This window comes from Oncorhynchus gorbuscha, linkage group LG02, assembly GCF_021184085.1.
Source record: "Oncorhynchus gorbuscha isolate QuinsamMale2020 ecotype Even-year linkage group LG02, OgorEven_v1.0, whole genome shotgun sequence".
Lineage (NCBI taxonomy): Eukaryota > Metazoa > Chordata > Actinopteri > Salmoniformes > Salmonidae > Oncorhynchus > Oncorhynchus gorbuscha.
This window is the reverse complement of record NC_060174.1, coordinates 15853105-15874097: the sequence shown is the minus strand read 5'-3', so window position 1 is coordinate 15874097 and position 20993 is coordinate 15853105. Positions and strand designations below refer to the sequence as shown.

General features: G+C 42.4%; 1 protein-coding gene across 1 annotated transcript; it reads left to right on the top strand.

The window, feature by feature from the left end:
- The first annotated feature begins 9005 nt into the window (after positions 1-9005).
- LOC123997741 (zinc finger and BTB domain-containing protein 37-like) lies at positions 9006-17098 on the top strand. The gene is made up of 4 exons (XM_046302268.1): positions 9006-9517; positions 9676-10661; positions 10885-10984; positions 13229-17098. The coding sequence occupies exons 2-4, from the start codon at positions 9700-9702 to the stop codon at positions 13730-13732; spliced, it is 1566 nt and encodes a 521-aa protein (XP_046158224.1). The 5' UTR covers positions 9006-9517; positions 9676-9699; the 3' UTR covers positions 13733-17098.
- The last annotated feature ends 3895 nt before the right edge of the window (positions 17099-20993 follow it).

The window sequence follows — 20993 nt, the reverse complement described above, 5'->3', positions numbered from 1 at the left end:
TAGTTTGTTTTCTTCTCCCCTCACACCTTGGACTGCCAGCACTGATCTGAATATGTTCATATTCAAAAGACAATGGGAAGCACACACACCTAAACCATAAACCTGATTTACAGTATAGCACCTAAACCATAAACCTGATTTACAGTATAGCACCTAAACCATAAACCTGATTTACAGTATAGCACCTAAACCATAAACCTGTCTTACAATATAGCACCTAAATTGTAAACCTGATTTACAGTATAGCACCTAAACCATAAACCTGATTTACAGTATAGCACCTAAATTGTAAACCTGGCTTACAGTATCGCACCTAAACCATAAACCTGATTTACAGTATAGCACCTAAATTGTAAACCTGGCTTACAGTATAGCACCTAAACCATAAACTTGATTTACAGTATAGTACCTAAATTGTAAACCTGGCTTACAGTATCGCACCTAAACCCTAAACCTAATTTACAGTATAGTACCTAAATTGTAAACCTGATTTACAGTATAGCACCTAAATTATAAACCTGGTTTACAGTATTATGAGAAGAAGACGTTTTTGTCAAAGGTATTTCTTTGTATTTAGTACAGCACTTGTTGTAAAAGTGCTAAATAAGAACCATCAACCCATTATAGGCATTTACTGATTCTCTATAATGGGTGTTGATGGAAGAGTAAAAATTGTTTGTAGTGCTTATTGTTCTTATTGAAATATTTAAGAAATACAATGAATGAAGTGCTTGTGTATTTTCATCTTAACTCTGAAGGCTAGTACAATGTCAATTCTACCCCCTGATTGAGAATGTATTTTGTACTTGTAATTTGGTTTATTTCACTCTTATTGGATAAAGTTCTTTGTAGCAAAGCAATGTAGTTGCAATAATAATTTATATTCAAAAGCGAAAAAGGCGTTTGGTTTGTGTGACAAAGGTTATCTTTTTTATCCAGTCATGATTTTATTGTCCTTTCTGTTTCACTTTTAGATGAAGATACCGTAGCTCCAGCCATTCATGAGGTTGAAAACTAAAAAAGATTGGCGTCAAAGGATAAGCAATAGCACTGGTCCATTCCTGAAAGTACCGAGCCCAATAATTACTTACATTTTCATAATGGAATAAGTTCATGACAATGGGCACACACATCACCAATAGCTCACTGGAATCCTCCCATATAGATTTGTTGTTAAGAGCACCTTTAAACATCCATGGACAAGTACAATGTCGCTTTTCAGGGGTCACGTAATCACAGTTTGCCAAACTCCCATGTGGACCCAAGTCATATTTTGCACGTGTTTTGGTTAGCTCTTAATAAATATTGTAAATAAAAAAAATGGTATTGTTGTCTTCTCTTGTCTTTTCTTAACAGATAGGCTCAGGACAGAATGTTGTGACATTAAAGAAAAAACATATTTTTGTAACATAAGTTGTCATATTGTTAAAGTTGTCAAAGTTGGGTTAAATGAGGGGTTCTGACTATGTACTGCCACCTAAAGGTGGGGGACAGTAGTGGAAATTGGATAAATATCTGTTAATAATAGGCTGGTCATCTGAAAGCAACTAGTTTGGGGGACAGGTCCAACAACTTACCCAGCTGTTTCAACAGCAGTCCTGAACAGGGTTGCAAAATTCCAGGAACTGCCTCTGGAAGTACCGTCAGTACAATAACTGTTTGTCGGGAGCTTCATGAAATGGGTTTTCATGGCCGAGCAGCCACACACAAGCCTAAGATCACCATATGCAATGCCAAGGGTCAGCTGAAAACACTACTTGCCTCAATGCATAGTGCCAACTGTAAAGTTTGGTGGAGGAGGAATAATGGTCTGGGCCTGTATTTCATTGGTCGGGCTAGGCCCCTTAGTTACAGTGTAGGGAAATCTTAACGCTATAGCATACAATAACATTCTAGATGATTCTGTGCTTCCAACTTTGTGGCAACAGTCTGGGGAAGGCCCTTTCCTGTTTCAGAATGACAATGCCTCCGTGCAGTAAGCGAAGTCCATACAGAAATGGTTTGTCAAATGAGATGGTCGACAAGCAAGTGTCCACATACTCATATAGTGTATATATAAAACACAGGTAAATCCCATTTTTGACTGCACTGGGCCTTTAAAGTCTATGGGGAGGCAAACTCACGTCGTGCTGGATTATGATAAGATACTTAGCGCCTCCCTGTGGCTATCTGCTGTTTTGCTTCATAAAGTTGTTTTTTGGGACAACATTTACATTTCTTTACATTAATATGTATGGCAGGTGTAATTCAAACGCATTATGAAATTGCGCCTGCACATTAGACCAATGAACAATGTTGCTACTGACATCACTTTCATATTATGTATCATATGTTTAACGCCAGCTATTTAGGAAACATTTGAATGAAAATGACCTACCTGGCCCTTACGCTCCTTGTCCACCGCCTGTTCTGTTATTGTCCTTTCATCGGCTGTTGCTATACAAGCTGGCTTGCATGTTTTAGCTAGCTAGTATTCAGGCCTACATTGAATTAGCTTGCTCTATGCAAGATTAAAAACTCAGTTATCTTTTAGATTAATCTACCTAAATGAAATAAAATACTCAAAAATTCCCTCCAGTAAGAGCCTACTACCATGTATTGTAGATATGTGGTAGTAGAGTAGTGGCCTGAGGGTACACACTTAATGTGTTGTGAAGTGTTATTTGTCATGTAATATGTTTAATTGTATATAAATGCCTTAATGTTGCTGGACCTCAGGAAGGAGTCGCTGCTGCCTTGGCAGGAACTAATTGGGATCCTTAATAATGACAAATACTGCTGCTCATTATCAGACAAACTGACACGGGAATCGAGCCCTTCAAACTCGATTCAAGCTGTTGGATACGTTTTTTGCAACTTTCGCAGGCAAGTCTTTTATTTAAACTTTTTCGGATAAACTACTACCTACATGGTATACAGAGACATCACATAGAACTGTGTTACTTATTGTTACTTATTTTTAGTGATGTCTGTCAAATTGCGCTCCGTAATCCACTGTTTCCCAATGAAGGCTGATATTACGACTACAACCTTGCGCTACCACTCGCTACTTTTACAATGATCCATTCAAAAATTTACTGTGTACCCGTGCTTATCCTGATCGTTATAGAGTTGTCAGTCAAAGTTGGAATCCATCGTTTTTTAAAATAAAAAATTGCATTATGTGCATCCCCTGCCAAAACTAAAGAATCTGCTGCTCTTTCTGTAATGCGGTTCTTCCTGGGAAGGACAGGCGGACCAAAACGCAGCGTGGTTATTTTTATACATCTTTAATAAAGATGATAACTTGAACAATGTATAATACATTGTAAGAAACGTGAAAAACCGAAACAGTCCTATCTGGTGCAACAAAGACAGGAACAATCACCCACAAAACCCAACACAAAACAGGCTACCTAAATATGGCTCCCAATCAGAGACAATGACTAACACCTGCCTCTGATTGAGAACCATATCAGGGCTAAACACAGAAACAGACAAACAAGACATCCAACATAGAATGCCCACTCAGATCACACCCTGACCAAACAAAACATAGAACATACAAAGCAAACTATGGTCAGGTTGTGACACTTTCTCTGTTAACAATGAATGGCTCCCTTGGCAACGGTCACGTACAATTGGACTTTAATCAAAAACTACGGATTTCAGCACCCAAGGAAAAGTTTGCAGTTACACAGGACAAACCTAGATACATGGTAGACATTGAATAATTGTTATTTTTACAAGTATCGACTAACACTGACTCAATGTAGTTGTAAGTACACACCACTGACAGTTATCGCAACTCAATTTTATTGAGATGTATATGGATTTGAACGCGAACAAGATTAAGCATTTATGGGCCATGGAAAGGGAGGGAATAGCACTAAAAGTGGTCAACATAATTTATCTGCAAGAAATATTTGCCAAAAAATGAGTGCATAAACAACATTATTAACAACATTTTGGGAGAATACAAGAAAGAATTCAGTTGAAAAATGAATAATTGATAGAGTACTGTGGATGACAATATCCCTGTGAACCTCCCATGCCCTTGTAACCTTGTTGTGAATCTAAGGTAAACACAACTAACAACATTATACAAAGGGTCAGGTTTGAGTTTGTTTCCAGCTTCACTACCCCTGGACACCATGTGTGTCCATGTTGGTTTTATTGAGCCTTTGGTGAGTGTACTGTATTAGGCTACTTTCTTTTCTGATTCCAATCGATTCCAAGGTGATTTTGTTTTGATTCCTGAAATAAATATTACACTGTTATCATCTGCAAAAATGAGTAAATCGTAATGTGACAGCCGTCTCTCTGCTGTGCTGTCTCAAGGTACTGGATATACTTTACAGAATGTTGTTATTTGCACTTTGCTTTTCTTTGCACTGTTTCGGCAGTTAAAACCAACTATAGAAAGAATTATCAAAAATAACCCAGCAAGGAAGTAAGAAATAATCCACTAATTACAAGTTGTTGGGGTAATCTGAGTAACTCAATCCGTTAGGTTAATCACGAAGCTCAGCAGCACTTGGTCAAAATAACCCAACATGTGTTCTATGCTACATTGACCCAGCGCTGCGTTCGTGAAATAACCTAAGTTATGAAATAACATCATTTTTGAGGTGCACATTTGGTGAGTGTCCAGTTCTGTGTATTACTGTTTAAATATAAATATTGCACTATTTTTAGTGTTGACTGTAAATGCACAGGTTGTGCTTATGGATAACACAGTGGAGGTGAACTGTATATCCCACACCAACCACATCACCAGTTGTAGGGTGGTCAGGGATGGAATTAATCTCAATCAGATTCCTTGTAAACACTACATGACTATAACTAACCCATAGCCTATGAAATCCCTATTCGACAATTACTACTACTCCCATTACTACTGCCATCACTACTGCTGCTGCAGTGCTTGTTGTAGCGCTGAGTGGAAATGGGAAGAAAGTGCATTTTGTGGCTTATAAAAGTGTTAAATAAACAGTGTTGATAGTGCTGAGTAAGAACTTAAACTCACCCATAAAACATTTTTTGCTGTATTTATTGACATTCTCTCTCTAGTCATTGTTTTAAATGTTTTGAAATCTCACAGTATTAACTTTGCTGTAGCTTTCTTTTATGCCTGCTACGTTACTGCATGTACTTCACCTGAGCCATCCGACTGGTCAGCGGTAAGCCTATAATGCACTTGATTTGCTCTCTGGGCCCGCCGGGAAGGAAGAGACATATGAAATGGTTCAAAATGGCAACAGTTCGCCAACACGGCGTGCAGGGCAGCTGCATCGGGTACACCTACTGTCAACAGCCCCAGACGAATAATAGGAACACAAGGCTTTATCGTTGTTGTTTTTTTACAGAAATGTTTGGTGATCAACTAGGATCAAATCAAATCAAATTTTATTTGTCACATACACATGGTTAGCAGATGTTAATGCGAGTGTAGCGAAATGCTTGTGCTTCTAGTTCCGACAATGCAGTGATAACCAACAAGTAATCTAACTAACAATTCCAAAACTACTGTCTTATACACAGTGTAAGGGGATAAGGAACATGTACATAAGGATATATGAATGAGTGATGGTACAGAGCAGCATACAGTAGATGGTATCGAGTACAGTATATACATATGAGATGAGTGTGTAGACAAAGTAAACAAAGTGGCATAGTTAAAGTGGCTAGTGATACATGTGTTACATAAGGATGCAGTCGATGATGTAGAGTACAGTATATACATATGCATATGAGATGAATAATGTAGGGTAAGTAACATTATATAAGGTAGCATTGTTTAAAGTGGCTAGTGATATATTTACATCATTCCCCATCAATTCCCATTATTAAAATGGCTGGAGTTGGGTCAGTGTCAATGACAGTGTGTTGGCAGCAGCCACTCAGTGTTAGTGGTGGCTGTTTAACAGTCTGATGGCCTTGAGATAGAAGCTGTTTTTCAGTCTCTCGGTCCCAGCTTTGATGCACCTGTACTGACCTCGCCTTCTGGATGATAGCGGGGTGAACAGGCAGTGGTTCGGGTGGTTGATGTCCTTGATGATCTTTATGGCCTTCCTGTAACAACGGGTGGTGTAGGTGTCCTGGAGGGCAGGTAGTTTGCCCCGGTGATGCGTTGTGCAGTCCTCACTACCCTCTGGAGAGCCTTACGGTTGAGGGCGGAGCAGTTGCCGTACCAGGCGGTGATACAGCCCGCCAGGATGCTCTCGATTGTGCATCTGTAGAAGTTTGTGAGTGCTTTTGGTGACAAGCCGAATTTCTTCAGCCTCCTGAGGTTGAATAGGCGCTGCTGCGCCTTCTTCACGACGCTGTCAGTGTGAGTGGACCAATTCAGTTTGTCTGTGATGTGTATGCCGAGGAACTTAAAACTAGCTACCCTCTCCACTACTGTTCCATCGATGTGGATAGGGGGTGTTCCCTCTGCTGTTTCCTGAAGTCCACAATCATCTCCTTAGTTTTGTTGACGTTGAGTGTGAGGTTATTTTCCTGACACCACACTCCGAGGGCCCTCACCTCCTCCCTGTAGGCCGTCTCGTCGTTGTTGGTAATCAAGCCTACCACTGTTGTGTCGTCCGCAAACTTGATGATTGAGTTGGAGGCGTGCGTGGCCACGCAGTCGTGGGTGAACAGGGAGTACAGGAGAGGGCTCAGAACGCACCCTTGTGGGACCCCCGTGTTGAGGATCAGCGGCCCGTCAGGAAGTCCAGTACCCAGTTGCACAGGGCGGGGTCGAGACCCAGGGTCTCGAGCTTGATGACGAGCTTGGAGGGTACTATGGTGTTGAATGCCGAGCTGTAGTCGATGAACAGCATTCTCACATAGGTATTCCTCTTGTCCAGGTGGGTTAGGGCAGTGTGCAGTGTGGTTGAGATTGCATCGTCTGTGGACCTATTTGGGCGGTAAGCAAATTGGAGTGGGTCTAGGGTGTCAGGTAGGGTGGAGGTGATATGGTCCTTGACTAGTCTCTCAAAGCACTTCATGATGACGGAAGTGAGTGCTACGGGGCGGTAGTCGTTTAGCTCAGTTACCTTAGCTTTCTTGGGAACAGGAACAATGGTGGCCCTCTTGAAGCATGTGGGAACAGCAGACTGGTATAGGGATTGATTGAATATGTCCGTAAACACACCGGCCAGCTGGTCTGTGCATGCTCTGAGGGCGCGGCTGGGGATGCCGTCTGGGCCTGCAGCCTTGCGAGGGTTAACACGTTTAAATGTCTTACTCACCTCAGCTGCAGTGAAGGAGAGACCGCATGTTTCCGTTGCAGGCCGTGTCAGTGGCACTGTATTGTCCTCAAAGCGGGCAAAAAAGTTATTTAGTCTGCCTGGGAGCAAGACATCCTGGTCCGTGACTGGGCTGGATTTCATCTTGTAGTCCGTGATTGACTGTAGACCCTGCCACATGCCTCTTGTGTCTGAGCCATTGAATTGAGATTCCACTTTGTCTCTGTACTGACGCTTAGCTTGTTTAATAGCCTTACGGAGGGAATAGCTGCACTGTTTGTATTCAGTCATGTTGCCAGACACCTTGCCCTGATTAAAAGCAGTGGTTCGCGCTTTCAGTTTCACGCGAATGCTGCCATCAATCCACGGTTTCCAATGCCTTGGAGATCGACCATTGGATCGCGATCGACCGGTTGGTGACCACTGCTCTAGAAAGTTGAGTGAAGTTCAATCTCATGCTTTTCTTTGTGGGCTGACATTTCTGTAGGGCAGTTCTGGGGAGCTGTGTGGCAGTCTTAGAGGGAACATAATATAATAATAATTCAACCATAAACGCATCAGCAACCACAGCTAATGAAGTCAATGAAACCCTTAACAAAAAGTTGCCGTCTGTTTTGGAATGGGTGGCCAGTAATAAACTGGTCCTGAACATCTCTAAAACTAAGAACATTGTATTTGGTACAAATCATTCCCCACGTGCTGAATCTGGTAATGAACGGTGTGGCTGTTGAATAAGTTGAGGAGACTAAATTACTTGCCATTACCCGAGATTGTAAACTGTTATGGTCAAAACATAGATTCAATGGTTGTAAAGATGGGGTGAGGTTTGTCCGTGTGACACCACACTCCACAAAGCAAGTCCTGCAGGTTCTAGTTTTATCTTATCTTGATTATTGACCTGTCATATGGTCTAGTGCTGCAAAGACCTGGTTAAGCTGCAGCTGGTCCAGAACAATTACACGATACTGAGACACACACACACACACACACACACACACACACACACACACACACACACACACACACACACACACACACACACACACACACACACACACACACACACACACACACACACACACACACACACACACACACGGCTGGGGTACGCCGTCATTGTAAATAAGTATTTATTCTTAACTGACTTGCCTAATTAAATAAAGATTACATTTTTAAAAAACTACCAAATGCTGAAAAAAAGAAGGAACCAGCGATATTTATAACTAGTTCATCAAGATAATTAATCCATGTCTTTTACAGTGGGAGTAAATAAAGCAGTGTGCAGAACAAGCAAGGAGTTGGGCAAAGCCAAGCACGAGCTCACGAGATCCTATTGGCTTGTTGTAGCATGTATTTGCATATCTTAAAACTTTGACATAGCGTTAAGTCTATGAAACTTAGTGCACTGTGTTCGTAAAATATTTTAGTTTTGGGAACAGAACAATTTATTGAGATCAGATGTTTAATCGATGAGAAAATTACCTGAATGTCGGCCCAGTTTTACCTAGTTCCATCCTCTCTCACTACCCGTGACTGAACTTCCTCTCACTACCATATTTGGTGTTGAGAAAACGTTGTGAACGGGCGCTTCAGCTTTATAGCCACTATGACGTGTCTGGGTTAACCCTTCGTTTGCGCCATAAATCTATTTGACTTCAAGGTATTGCATTCTGGGAACCGATGTTATTTTATCCCGCGTCTTTTCTGTTCTCTAACGACTTGTCCATTAGAAGAGAACACTACTTCCCATAATGCAAATTTACTTTTTTCCCCCCAGTCAAAGTTGGTCCGTCTGCTGTGAAATGAAATTGGAAAATGAGAGCAGCGAAAGGAGTAACCGAGGAGATCAAATTGAAAATAATGCACATTGACATCAAATATGCGACAGTACCGCAGTTGTATTAGCGACGGTTCGTTATGACAGACGTTTCACGGTGTTCTGTCTTGCTCCGTTTTTGTTAGCTATATGGACGTTAAACTAGCTGGCTAGCCACCTCCCTGTCACGAGCAACGCCGGGGTGTATTCTTCGTTTAGACTTCGGTTCATCACCGTACTGCAGTATGTTACAGTGGCCGAAAGGAGGGCCAGGGCTCGGTTATAGCATTTGAGATTCACCGCTGTACAAGAGCATCAGTTCACACCATTTGTCAACAATGCACAACTCGTTGCAAGCTATAATTATTGCCATCTTTTATGCAAGTTAGCCAGTCAGCAGTTAACATTATGGCACAGTACAGAAAATAATAGCCAGTAACATTTCAGTGCCGTGGTACAAGTGCAGGTGGTGCATTCCGAAAAGGTATGCAAGTTGTCCTCTTTAGCAAAGTTCTTGGTTAGGTTGTCAAACAGTTAAGCTATATGTCTGCTAGTTTCCAACTTGTCAATATTCTTTTTGTGTACATGAAGTAATATAAAAGTGATATTTTTTTCATTATCATGTCCCTTTTCTCTGCACAGTGATAAGGGATCATACACGGCAGGATGGAGCGAGCAGGCAGCATCCAGCTGGACGTCCCTGACTTTAGCAACTCTGTGCTGTCCCAACTGAACCAGCTGCGTATGCAGGGGCGGCTGTGCGACATAGTGGTGAACGTGCAGGGCCAGAGCTTCCGTGCTCACAAGGTTGTGTTGGCTGCCAGCTCCCCTTACTTCCGAGACCACATGTCACTGGGCCAGATGAGCACTGTGTCCCTGTCAGTCATCCGCAACCCCTCGGTGTTTGATCAGCTCCTCTCATACTGCTACACCGGGAGGCTGTGCCTGCAGCTGGCCGACATCATCAGCTACCTGACGGCCGCCAGCTTCCTGCAGATGCAGCACATCATTGACCGCTGCACGCAGATCCTTGAGGGCATCCATCTAAAGATCAGCCTGGTGGAGGAGGAGCTAGGGGCCGGAGGGGGGCACAGGGGGGCTGGGAGCTTGGAGGGAGGAGGAGGAGGTGGGGTAGGAACATCAGGGGGCTCCCTAAGCCCGCGCCACAGCAGCCCCAGGGTTCTGGGACCTCAAGGAAGCAGAACCCGAGGTGCCATGGATATCCGAGAGGTGGGAAGCCCAGCGGGGGAGTCCATGAGCCCCCAGATGGTGGAGCACAGTGGGCTGGGCCCGGAGGGTCTGCCTGGGGGGGTGGAAGTGGGCAGCAGGCTGGGGAAGGAGCCCATACTGCGCATCAATCGGGCCGGCCAGTGGTACGTGGAGGCAGAGTCTGAGAGGGGGAGTGGCGGTGAAGAGGGGGAGTCAATGCGGGTGGTGGATGGTTTGAGGATAAAGACTGAGAGGATGGAAGAGTGGACTGGGGCTGATACCCAGGAAGAAGGGAGCGGGGCGGAAGAGGGAGCAGCCATGATGATTGACACGTCCGTGTGCAGCTCGCTGGTGCAGGAGGGTATTGTCACGGGGGCCAAGAGCTCTCAGCCCTCCAGCAGCTTCAGTGAGACTGAGAGGTGGGTACAAGTTCCAGGGAAGCAGTCACTTTATATAATATGTATGCCATTTGGCAGCCGCTTTCATTCAAAGTGACTTAGTCATGTGTGCATAATTTTCTCAATTCTAAACAAAAGCAACCTACTATATGTATTGCTAATGGAAGATGGAGTGCTAAGGTAAATGGCTCAGTGGACTTGCCTGCTGAAGAGGTTTGAGGATCCAGTATCTCTGTCCTGTCAGGTTTAGTCCTACTGGCAGTGTGGTGGTGATGGCAGAGAGACCGAGAGCCAAGAGTGAGTCACCCAGCAGAGTAGACGACCAGTGCCATCCCAACTCGCAGGTATGTGTCACCCTCATCAACTGGTATCCTACCCTGGTGGTCAGCACTCTGCATTTCCAAAGTCCATCATACAACGCTAGTCCAAAAAAAGCTAGCTTTCAGTCCAGGTGCAATCAATTATATTTTAAGGTCTCGAGGGAGGTTATGGATTGGTACACTAGCCTGTTACATACTCAATGACCATAGCACTGAGCCGCGTACTCTATGATGAAGGGGTTTTCTACTAAGGGGAATCATGCATGTTGTGTGTATTCCTCATGGACACGTACAAACATAGAGGTGATGATGATGATGCAGGCCCTGTGAACAACTCCTTAATCTGGCCCTGTGGAAAGTCCTTCCATCAGATTTCAGAAATACTCCATAATACAGGAAGGGAAGACTTTCCCCAACACCTATGACATCATCTTAAATTAAGGGTCTTAATTAAGACATAACTATTATGGGAACCCATAACAGAAGTGTGGTACAACAATTCCAACTGCAAATACAGTGCCTTGCAAAAGTATTCATCCCCCTTGGAGTTTTTTTCTGTTTTGTTGCATTACAACCTGTAATTTAGATTGATTTTTATTTGGATTTCATGTAATGGACATATAGTCCAAATTGGTGAAGTGAAAAATAAAATGGAAAGTGGTGCGTGCATATGTATTCACCCCCCCCCTGTGCAACCAATTATCTTCAGAAGTCACATAATTAGTTAGATTGCACACGTGGACTTTATTTAAGTGTCACATGATCTCAGTAGATATACACCTGTTCTGAAAGGCCCCAGAGTCTGTAACACCACTAAGCAAGGGGCACCACCAAGCAAGGGGCACCATGAAGACCAAGGAGCTCTCCAAACAGGTCAGGGACAAAGTTGTGGAGAAGTACAGATCAGGGTTAGGTTATAAAACATATCAGAAACTTTGAACATCCCACTTAGCACCATTAAAGACTATGGCACCACAACAAACCTGCCAAGAGAGGGCTGCCCATCAGAACTCACGGACCAGGCAAGGAGGGCATTAATCAGTTATGCAACAAAGAGACCAAAGATAACCCTGAAGGAGCTGCAAAACTGCACAGCGGAGATTGGAGTTTCTTTCCATAGGACAACTTTAAGCCGTACACTCCACAGAGCTGGGCTTTACAAAAGAGAGGCCAGAAAAAAGCCATTGCTTAAAGAAAAAATAAGCAAACACGTTTGGTGTTCGCCAAAAGGCATGTGGGAGACTCCCCAAACATATGGAAGAAGGTACTCTGGTCAGATGAGACTAAAATTGAGCTTTTTGTCCATCAAGGAAAACTCTATGTCTGGCACAAACCCAGCACCTCTCATCACACCGAGAACTCCATACCCACAGTGAAGCATGGTGGTGGCAGCATCATGCTGTGAGGTTGTTTTTCATCGGCAGGGACTGGTAAACTGGTCAGAATTGAAGGAATGATGGATGGCGCTAAATACAGGGAAATTCTTGAGGGAACCCTGTTTGTCTTCCAGAGATTTGAGACTGGGACGGAGGTTCACCTTCCAGCAGGTCAATGACCCTAAGCATACTGCTAAAGCAACACTCGAATGGTTAAAGGGGACACATTTAAATGTCTTGGAATGGCCTAGTCAAATTCCCAGACCTCAATCCAATTGAGAATCTGTGGTATGACTTAAAGATTGCTGTACACCCGTGGAACCCATCCAACTTGAAGGAGCTGGAGCAGTTTTGTCTTGAAGAATGGGCAAAAATCCCAGTGGCTAGATGTGCCAAGCTTATAGAGACATACCCCAAGAGACTTGCAGCTGTAATTGCTGCAAAAGGTGGCTCTGCAAAGTATTAATTTGGGGTGGACAGTTATGCACGCTCAAAAATAAATATTTTGCATCATCAAAGTGGTAGGCATGTTGTGTAAATCAAATGATACAAACTCCCCAAAAGTCCATTTTAATTCCAGCTTGTAAGGCAACAAAATAGGGGGTGAATACTTTCTCAAGCCACTGTAGCAATTATACATACTGAGTGTACAAAACATTAGGAACGCCTTCCTAAAATTGAGTTGTACGACTTTTTGCCCGCAGAACAGCCTCAATTCTTAAACATCCATCTTTAAGTGGATTTAACAGGTAACATCTATAAGGGATTATAGTTTTCACCTGGTCTGTCTATGTCGTGGAAACAGCAGGTGTTCCTAATGTTTTGTACAGTGTAATCTAGTGTTACATTGAATGTTGACAGTCTTGAGACGTACCTCTTGTTTGTCTTTCAGGGGGAGGAGCAGGCTGTGTTGGGCGGCTACGAGGAGTACCTGCGTGAACAGGTGGCTGACCGCTGGTGCCACTACAACCCTCGACTCACCTGCATCTACTGCTGCAAGTCCTTCAACCAGAAGGGCAGCCTGGACCGCCACATGAGGCTGCACATGGGCATCACACCTTTTGTGTGCCGCATCTGCGGCAAGAAATACACCCGCAAGGACCAGCTCGAGTACCACATCCGCAAGCACACAGGAAACAAGCCCTTCCATTGCCACGTCTGCGGGAAGAGCTTCCCCTTCCAGGCCATCCTCAACCAGCACTTCCGCAAGAACCACCCGGGCTGCGGCCCTCAAGAGGTGGCCCACAGCGCCTCCCCAGAGACCACCACTGTCTCCTCCAGGGGGGGGCAGAACGAGGAGGCGTCGCCCAGCCAGGAGGAGCCAGATGGGGGTGGAGGTGGGGCCTCTTTCAGAGAGGGTGTCCAGGCCTCTGTCTCCACCACTGGGCCTGATTGACCCAGTGGACCAGGGAGGGAGATGGTTGGGGTATAGGAGGACAGGGTATAGGTTAGATTAATGGTTTGTACTCTCCTGCCAGTGGAGGAAAGACAATGTATGTTGAAGTTGCTTCAAAGGAAATGATGATAAGGGGGAGGTCAGAAGGTCAAGTCCATCCAGGGTGGGATTTTTATAAACATTTTTTTTTTAAATTCCTTCGACTAAACTGCAGGGACAGGAGAACGAAGCAACAGAGTAGTTTGATATGGCACTTCGTAATATGTCGTTATTTATAAATGATATTTCCGCTTTAAACCATATCTACCTTCACAATACAAACATGAACAGATTAAGCCAACACATGAAGAAATGCCACACACTCCCAATAACCTCACAACACTGAATGCAGTGGTTTTTATTTGACTATTTTCTTATGTTAGTTTTATTATTTTGTATAATAACTACATACAATTTCAATTCTTGCCTTTTGTCTTGAGACAATCTTGAACAGATGGGGGTCAGTGATAATCAGACTCCTCTTCATACATTGAATGGGCAATTCCACGGTTATTCATGGTTTTCACATAAAAATGTATGTCAAACAAAAAGCAATGGTTGCAAAGTTGAACAAACCATACACATTTTTTACACAAGGACTACTTTGAACAATTTCCAATTTTACAAAAACACATTTACTTGAGGTAACAAAAACATTTACTTTGACAGTGCAGAGGCAAAGTTTGGTAACAGAATGACAACACCAACAGCACAAACTGTCATTCTGTTACCAGACTTGGCATCTGCTCAAGTAAATGTATTTTTGTCAAATGTTCTGTGTAATTTATTAAGTAGTCCTTGTACATAGTTCTATGGTTTGTTTACAGAGAGAGTCTCTCTGTTTACCATAGAGTCTATGGTGGAATTGGCAATGTGCCAAAATGGCTTAAAAATGCAATTCCACATGAATAGTAGATATGGCCCAGTGACCAAAACCAGTTAATTTGGTAGAGTAATTGAGTACAATTCTGAAAATAACACTGATGTCAGTCTTATGACGATTTTATGTCATGTGTCTTAACACGGCTAAATGCATTCAGAAGTATACCATTATTTAATCAGTGCAACACTTTTACAATGTATTAAGATATTGGCAAAGGTAAGAGGCCTTTTAAAGAGTACTTGTTAATCCATATGTATTTGAACCATACCTCCACATTCTTTAACCAGCTGCTGAATGCATACTTCTATACAGGAACACAGGAAACTCTGTTTTTTAAGCATTTTTTTTTACCTCAGATAAGCTACAATAAAACTCTGTTACCTCTCACACATCACTACGCAATACAGCTCTGCTCCAAGCAGATTGGTCGATGCACTCAGTTGAATTTACAGTATGTTCTCATTTTTCTATGTTGTGGTTAACTACCTTTTTCTTATTTTTATAAGTGACTGTTTTTTTTGCATAAGCGCATCTGAACATTTTTATCTAGCTCTGACAATGTATCTGGAGGATGTAGAGACAAGATTGTAATGGAGGACACTCATCGCTATTGGGGGTGTCCGAAGGAGGAGAGATGAGACTCTGCAGCTGAACTGTAGTACCACCCAAGAGAAAGATTTTGCAGCTGAACTGTAGTACCACCCAAGATAAAGATTCTGCAGCTGAACTGTAGTACCACCCAAGATAAAGACTCTGCAGCTGAACCACCCAAGAGAAAGAATCTGCAGCTGAACTGTAGTACCACCCAAGAGAAAGACTCTGCAGTCGAACTGTAGTACCACCCAAGAGAAAGACTGCAGCTGTTCTGTAGTACCACCCAAGAGAAAGACTGCAGCTGTTCTGTAGTACCACCCAAGAGAAAGACTGCAGCTGTTCTGTAGTACCACCCAAGATAAAGATTCTGCAGCTCAACTGTCGTACCACCCAGATAAAGACTCTGTAGCTGTTCTGTGGTACCACCCAATAGAGACTCTGCAGCTGAACTGTAGTACCACCCAAGAGAAAGACTCTGCAGCTGTTCTGTGGTACCACCCAAGAGAGACTCTGCAGCTGACCTGTAGTACCACCCAAGAGAAAGACTGCAGCTGTTCTGTAGTACCACCCAAGAGAAAGACTCTGCAGCTGAACTGTAGTACCACCCAAGAGAAAGACACTGCAGCTGTTCTGTAGTACCACCCAAGAGAAAGACTGCAGCTGAACTGTAGTACCACCCAAGAGAAAGCATGCAGCTGAACTGTAGTACCACCCAAGAGAGACTGCATCTGTTCTGTAGTACCACCCAAGAGAAAGACTCTGCAGCTGTTCTGTAGTACCACCCAAGAGAAAGAATGCAGCTGTTCTGTAGTACCACCCAAGAGAAAGACTCTGCAGCTGTTCTGTAGTACCACCCAAGAGAAAGACTCTGCAGCTGAACTGTAGTACCACCCAAGAGAAAGACTCTGCAGCTGAACTGTAGTACCACCCAAGAGAAAGAATGCAGCTGTTCTGTAGTACCACCCAAGAGAAAGACTCTGCAGCTGAACCACCCAAGAGAAAGACTCTGCAGCTGAACCACCCAAGAGAAAGACTCTGCAGCTGAACCACCCAAGAGAAAGACTCCGCAGCTGAACTGTAGTACCACCCAAGAGAGAGACTCTGCAGCTGAACTGTAGTACCATCCAAGAGAAAGAATGCAGCTGTTCTGTAGTACCACCCAAGAGAATGACTCTGCAGCTGAACCACCCAAGAGAAAGACTCTGCAGCTGAACCACCCAAGAGAAAGACTCTGCAGCTGAACCACCCAAGAGAAAGACTCCGCAGCTGAACTGTAGTACCACCCAAGAGAAAGAATGCAGCTGAACTGTAGTACCACCCACGAGAAAGACTCTGCAGCTGAACTGTAGTACCACCTAAGAGAAAGACTCCGCAGCTGAACTGTCATACCACCCAAGAGAAAGACTGCAGCTGAACTGTAGTACCACCCAAGAGAAAGACTCCGCAGCTGAACTGTAGTACCACCCAAGAGAAAGACTGCAGCTGTTCTGTAGTACCACCCAAGAGAAAGACTGCAGCTGTTCTGTAGTACCACCCAAGAGAAATACTGCAGCTGTTCTGTAGTACCACCCAAGAGAAAGAATGCAGCTGAACTGTAGTACCACCCAAGAGAAAGAATGCAGCTGAACTGTAGTACCACCTAAGAGAAAGACTCTGCAGCTGAACTGTAGTACCACCCAAGAGAAAGACTCTGCAGCTGAACCACCCAAGATAAAGACTCTGCAGCTGAACTGTAGTACCACCCAAGAGAAAGACTCCGAGGCTGAACTGTAGTACCACCCAAGAGAAAGACTCCGCAGCTGAACTGTAGTACCACCCAAGAGAAAGACTCCGCAGCTGAACTGTAGTACCACCCAAGAGAAAGAATGCAGCTGAACTGTAGTACCACCCAAGAGAAAGACTGCAGATGTTCTGTAGTACCACCCAAGAGAAAGACTCAGATGTTCTGAACCACCCAAGAGAAAGACTCTGCAGCTGAACCACCCAAGATAAAGACTCTGCAGCTGAACTGTAGTACCACCCAAGAGAAAGACTGCAGCTGTTCTGTAGTACCACCCAAGAGAAAGACTGCAGCTGTTCTGTAGTACCACCCAAGAGAAAGACTGCAGCTGTTCTGTAGTACCACCCAAGAGAAAGACTGCAGCTGTTCTGTAGTACCACCCAAAAGAAAGACTGCAGCTGAACTGTAGTACCACCCAAGATAAAGAATGCAGCTGAACTGTAGTACCACCCAAGAGAAAGACTGCAGCCCACTGATGCTACAGATGTCCCATCACCAAAGGATAGACATGCTTGCTACAGTGGAGTGTGTTCCACTGGAAATCAATCATTAAGAAGAGGAGGCATCCAAAGGAATTGAGAGGACAAGCCAAGGGTCGTATTTCCCTCCCTCGCAGGGAGGCCAAAATAATTACGTCAAGCACTTCAATTAATTCAATTCAATTTGCGATATATCTTTTACATATTTCTTTAACTTAAAACATTGTTTTTATACAGATAAAGGGTAGCCCAGTGGATTAGCTGTTTATTTTTATTTTTTATATTTTTAGATCTGAATCATTTGTGGGTGTGATGGGATTTTTTAATGTATGCAAGTGAAAAACTTTTACTGATTTGTCCACTGGGTTTTTCTTATCTGAAATGAGAATGCATTACACATCACCACAGTACACCTCGGTTAATATTCGTCAGACAAAAACAGATCAACATTCTTTATAAATATCAGGTATTTTTGTTTACTGTTTTTAAGTTTACTCTGTTTGTACGTAACATTTAAGGGGTTTTAGATAAACCATTGAGCTTGGGCTACCTGCAGAGAAATCTTACAGCAAGCCTTATTTAGCAAGTGCAGCTTAACGAAGATTAAATGTATACTGAACAAAAATATAAATGCAATATGCAACAATTTCAAAGATTTTACTGAGTTACAGTTCTTATAAGGAAATCAGTCAATTTAAACGAATTCAGTTGGCCCTAATCTAAGGATTTCACATGAATGGGCAAATGTGCAGCTGTGGGTGGGCCTGGGAGGGCATAAACCCACTCACTGGGGAGCCAGGCCCAGCCAATCAGAAATAGTTTGTCCCCACAAAAGGGCTTTATTACAGACAGAAACACTCCTCAGCACCTCCCTCAAATGATCCCGCAGATGAAGAAGCCGGATGTGGAGGTCCTGGGCTGGTGTGGTTACACATGGTCTGCGGTTGTGAGGCCGGTTGGACGTACTGCCAAATTCTCTAAAATTATGTTGGAGGTGGCTTATGGTAGAGAAATTAACATTCAATTCTCTGGCAACAGCTCTGGTGAACATTCCTGCGGTCAAGCATGCCAATTTTACGCTCCCTCAAAACTTGAGACGTCTGTGGCATTGTGTTGTGTGACAAAACTGCTCATTTTAGAGTGGCCTTTTATTGTCCCCAGCAGAAGGTGCACCTGTGTAATGATCATGCTGTTTAATCAGCTTCTTGATATACCACACCTCTCAGGTGGATGGATTATCTTGGCAAAGGAGAAATGCTCACTAATGGGGATGTAAACCAATTTGTGCAAACATTTTTAGAGAAATAAGCTTTTTGTGCATATGGAACATTTCTGGGATCTTTTATTTCAGCTCATGAAACATCAGACCAACACTTTACATGTTGCGTTTATATTTTTGTTCAGTGTATGCATGATGTTTTATTTTTTAAGTGAAGACGCCATTATGGACGTAGCAATGCAGCTATTCTCCTATATTGAAACTAGGGATGCACGAATTTGGAAATTCTTGGTCAATAACCAATATTTTATTGTCCATGATGGCTGATACTGATATGAAATTACAAATATTGTGTGAACAACTAGCTATTGATCAAAATACTTTTAAAAAACAAACCTTTTTTTAAATCAATGAGCAAATGTAAAGATCAAACATTTTCACCGAGAAACACTTTTCAGTGCACCGTGTCATTTTATTGTAGCTCAGATTTAAAGCACTAATCAGTAGTTGAATCAATAACAAAGGATGTTCCCCAACCCTGTTTCGGTGAGAAATGAAACCACACAAATTCATAGACAAAGCTAATGGATGCAAGAACTGACCATCCATGCTTTAAAAAAGTATAGTTTAAACCATATTTTAAGGCTATATAGTGTTTGTTTAAATTTACAAACATTTAGTAAAATAATCACATTTTGAGTTCTGATGGGGTTCGACATTATGTTATATTATTCAATAATGAATGGGTACATAATTCATTTGAGTACAACAATGTATGTAGCAACTGCAGATTGCCCCTTTAACACCATCCACTCTTAGTCCAGTTTTTCAGCCATCATCGGTCGATACCGATATGAAAGGCAGATACAGTATCACGCATCCCTGATTGAAACATAGGTATAGTAATACTCATGGTTGTAGCTTGAACATTCTTTACAATGTGATTGCTTCAGCTAACAAAATTTGAAGATGGTCTTGAATTGTTCAATGGTGGAAGATTTATGTGAACATTTTAGTCACACTCACAGTTAATGCTTCAAAGCCAGTGGTCACCAACCTTGGGTTCTGGAGAGCTCCAATCATGCTGACTTTAGAATTCAGGCATTCAATTAAAGAATTATAGCATTCCAATGTAGAACTAAAGTGGAATGATTTGAATTGACAGTAGATTTTCAGATCCAGTTGATTTCATTCATCTTAGAGGTATAGTACATTACCAACCTTGATGCTGGAAAACCTGTAATCCAGATAGAGAAGTGTTCCATCATTATTCAAATGTGTAAAAACGATTTGATTTTTAAACAATTACTATGAAACAGAATACAACTAATTTAGTTAAAAAATAATAATTCCCACCAGGTACCAGGTTTGCTTGATTTGAATTTTGTTTTGAAATGCCTTTTTGGGGGTTTGATCAAGATTTATTGTTTCATGCCTTTTTCTTTGTTTAGAACTAAAAGGGCTTTTACATTTTTTTAAATAAGCTTTAATTGCTTTAAGTGTATGATTATTGAACCCTTATATGTGTGTTGTTACTGCTGAATGTAGATCAATGACAGGAACAAGCTCTCGTGAACTAGCCTCTAGTTTGAGCAAACAACAGAATTATGGCGGTTTTCATCGTCTCCACTTACCTCTATGTCCTGAGAAGATTCTTACTAAGCTAGTGAGAGGATGACAATAATACAGATAAAGTTTATTAAAGTACTGTCCTGAAACGTCCTGTTTTGACCCATCTGTCCCAACTGTGAAAAACAACATATGTAGCTGAAAAATGTTAAAGGAATCCAAACATTTCAGTGTCTTTAATGGTCAAGCTGAGCCCATATTTAGCTGTGATGCATGTCTTTGTCATAGGTTTTTAATGCCAAACTTGCCAAATAATGATTTATTAGGTGATATTTAATATATTCTACATTTTGTGTTATTATGTCCTTGTTTTGCTGCTTCATTGAGCTCTCGTGTCTTATCAGATATATTCTTTAACAGTTGTCTCAATGTTTATACACAAAGATGCATACATATATCCAATATGGTTTTGACCACAAAATGCTTACTCCCACAAATCATTAAGCTATGTAATTAATGACTTAAAGTAAAATATTATTTGACATTAAAAATATATTCATTTAAAACAATGATATCTCGAAGGAAATGGAATATGTTCCATGACAATATATATTTTTAAATCCTGTCAAGTGAGGTACAAAACCAGCTGTGGTCTTGCAGGTTATATGTGAAGTTTCTTTTTCTTTTGCATGGTCCTG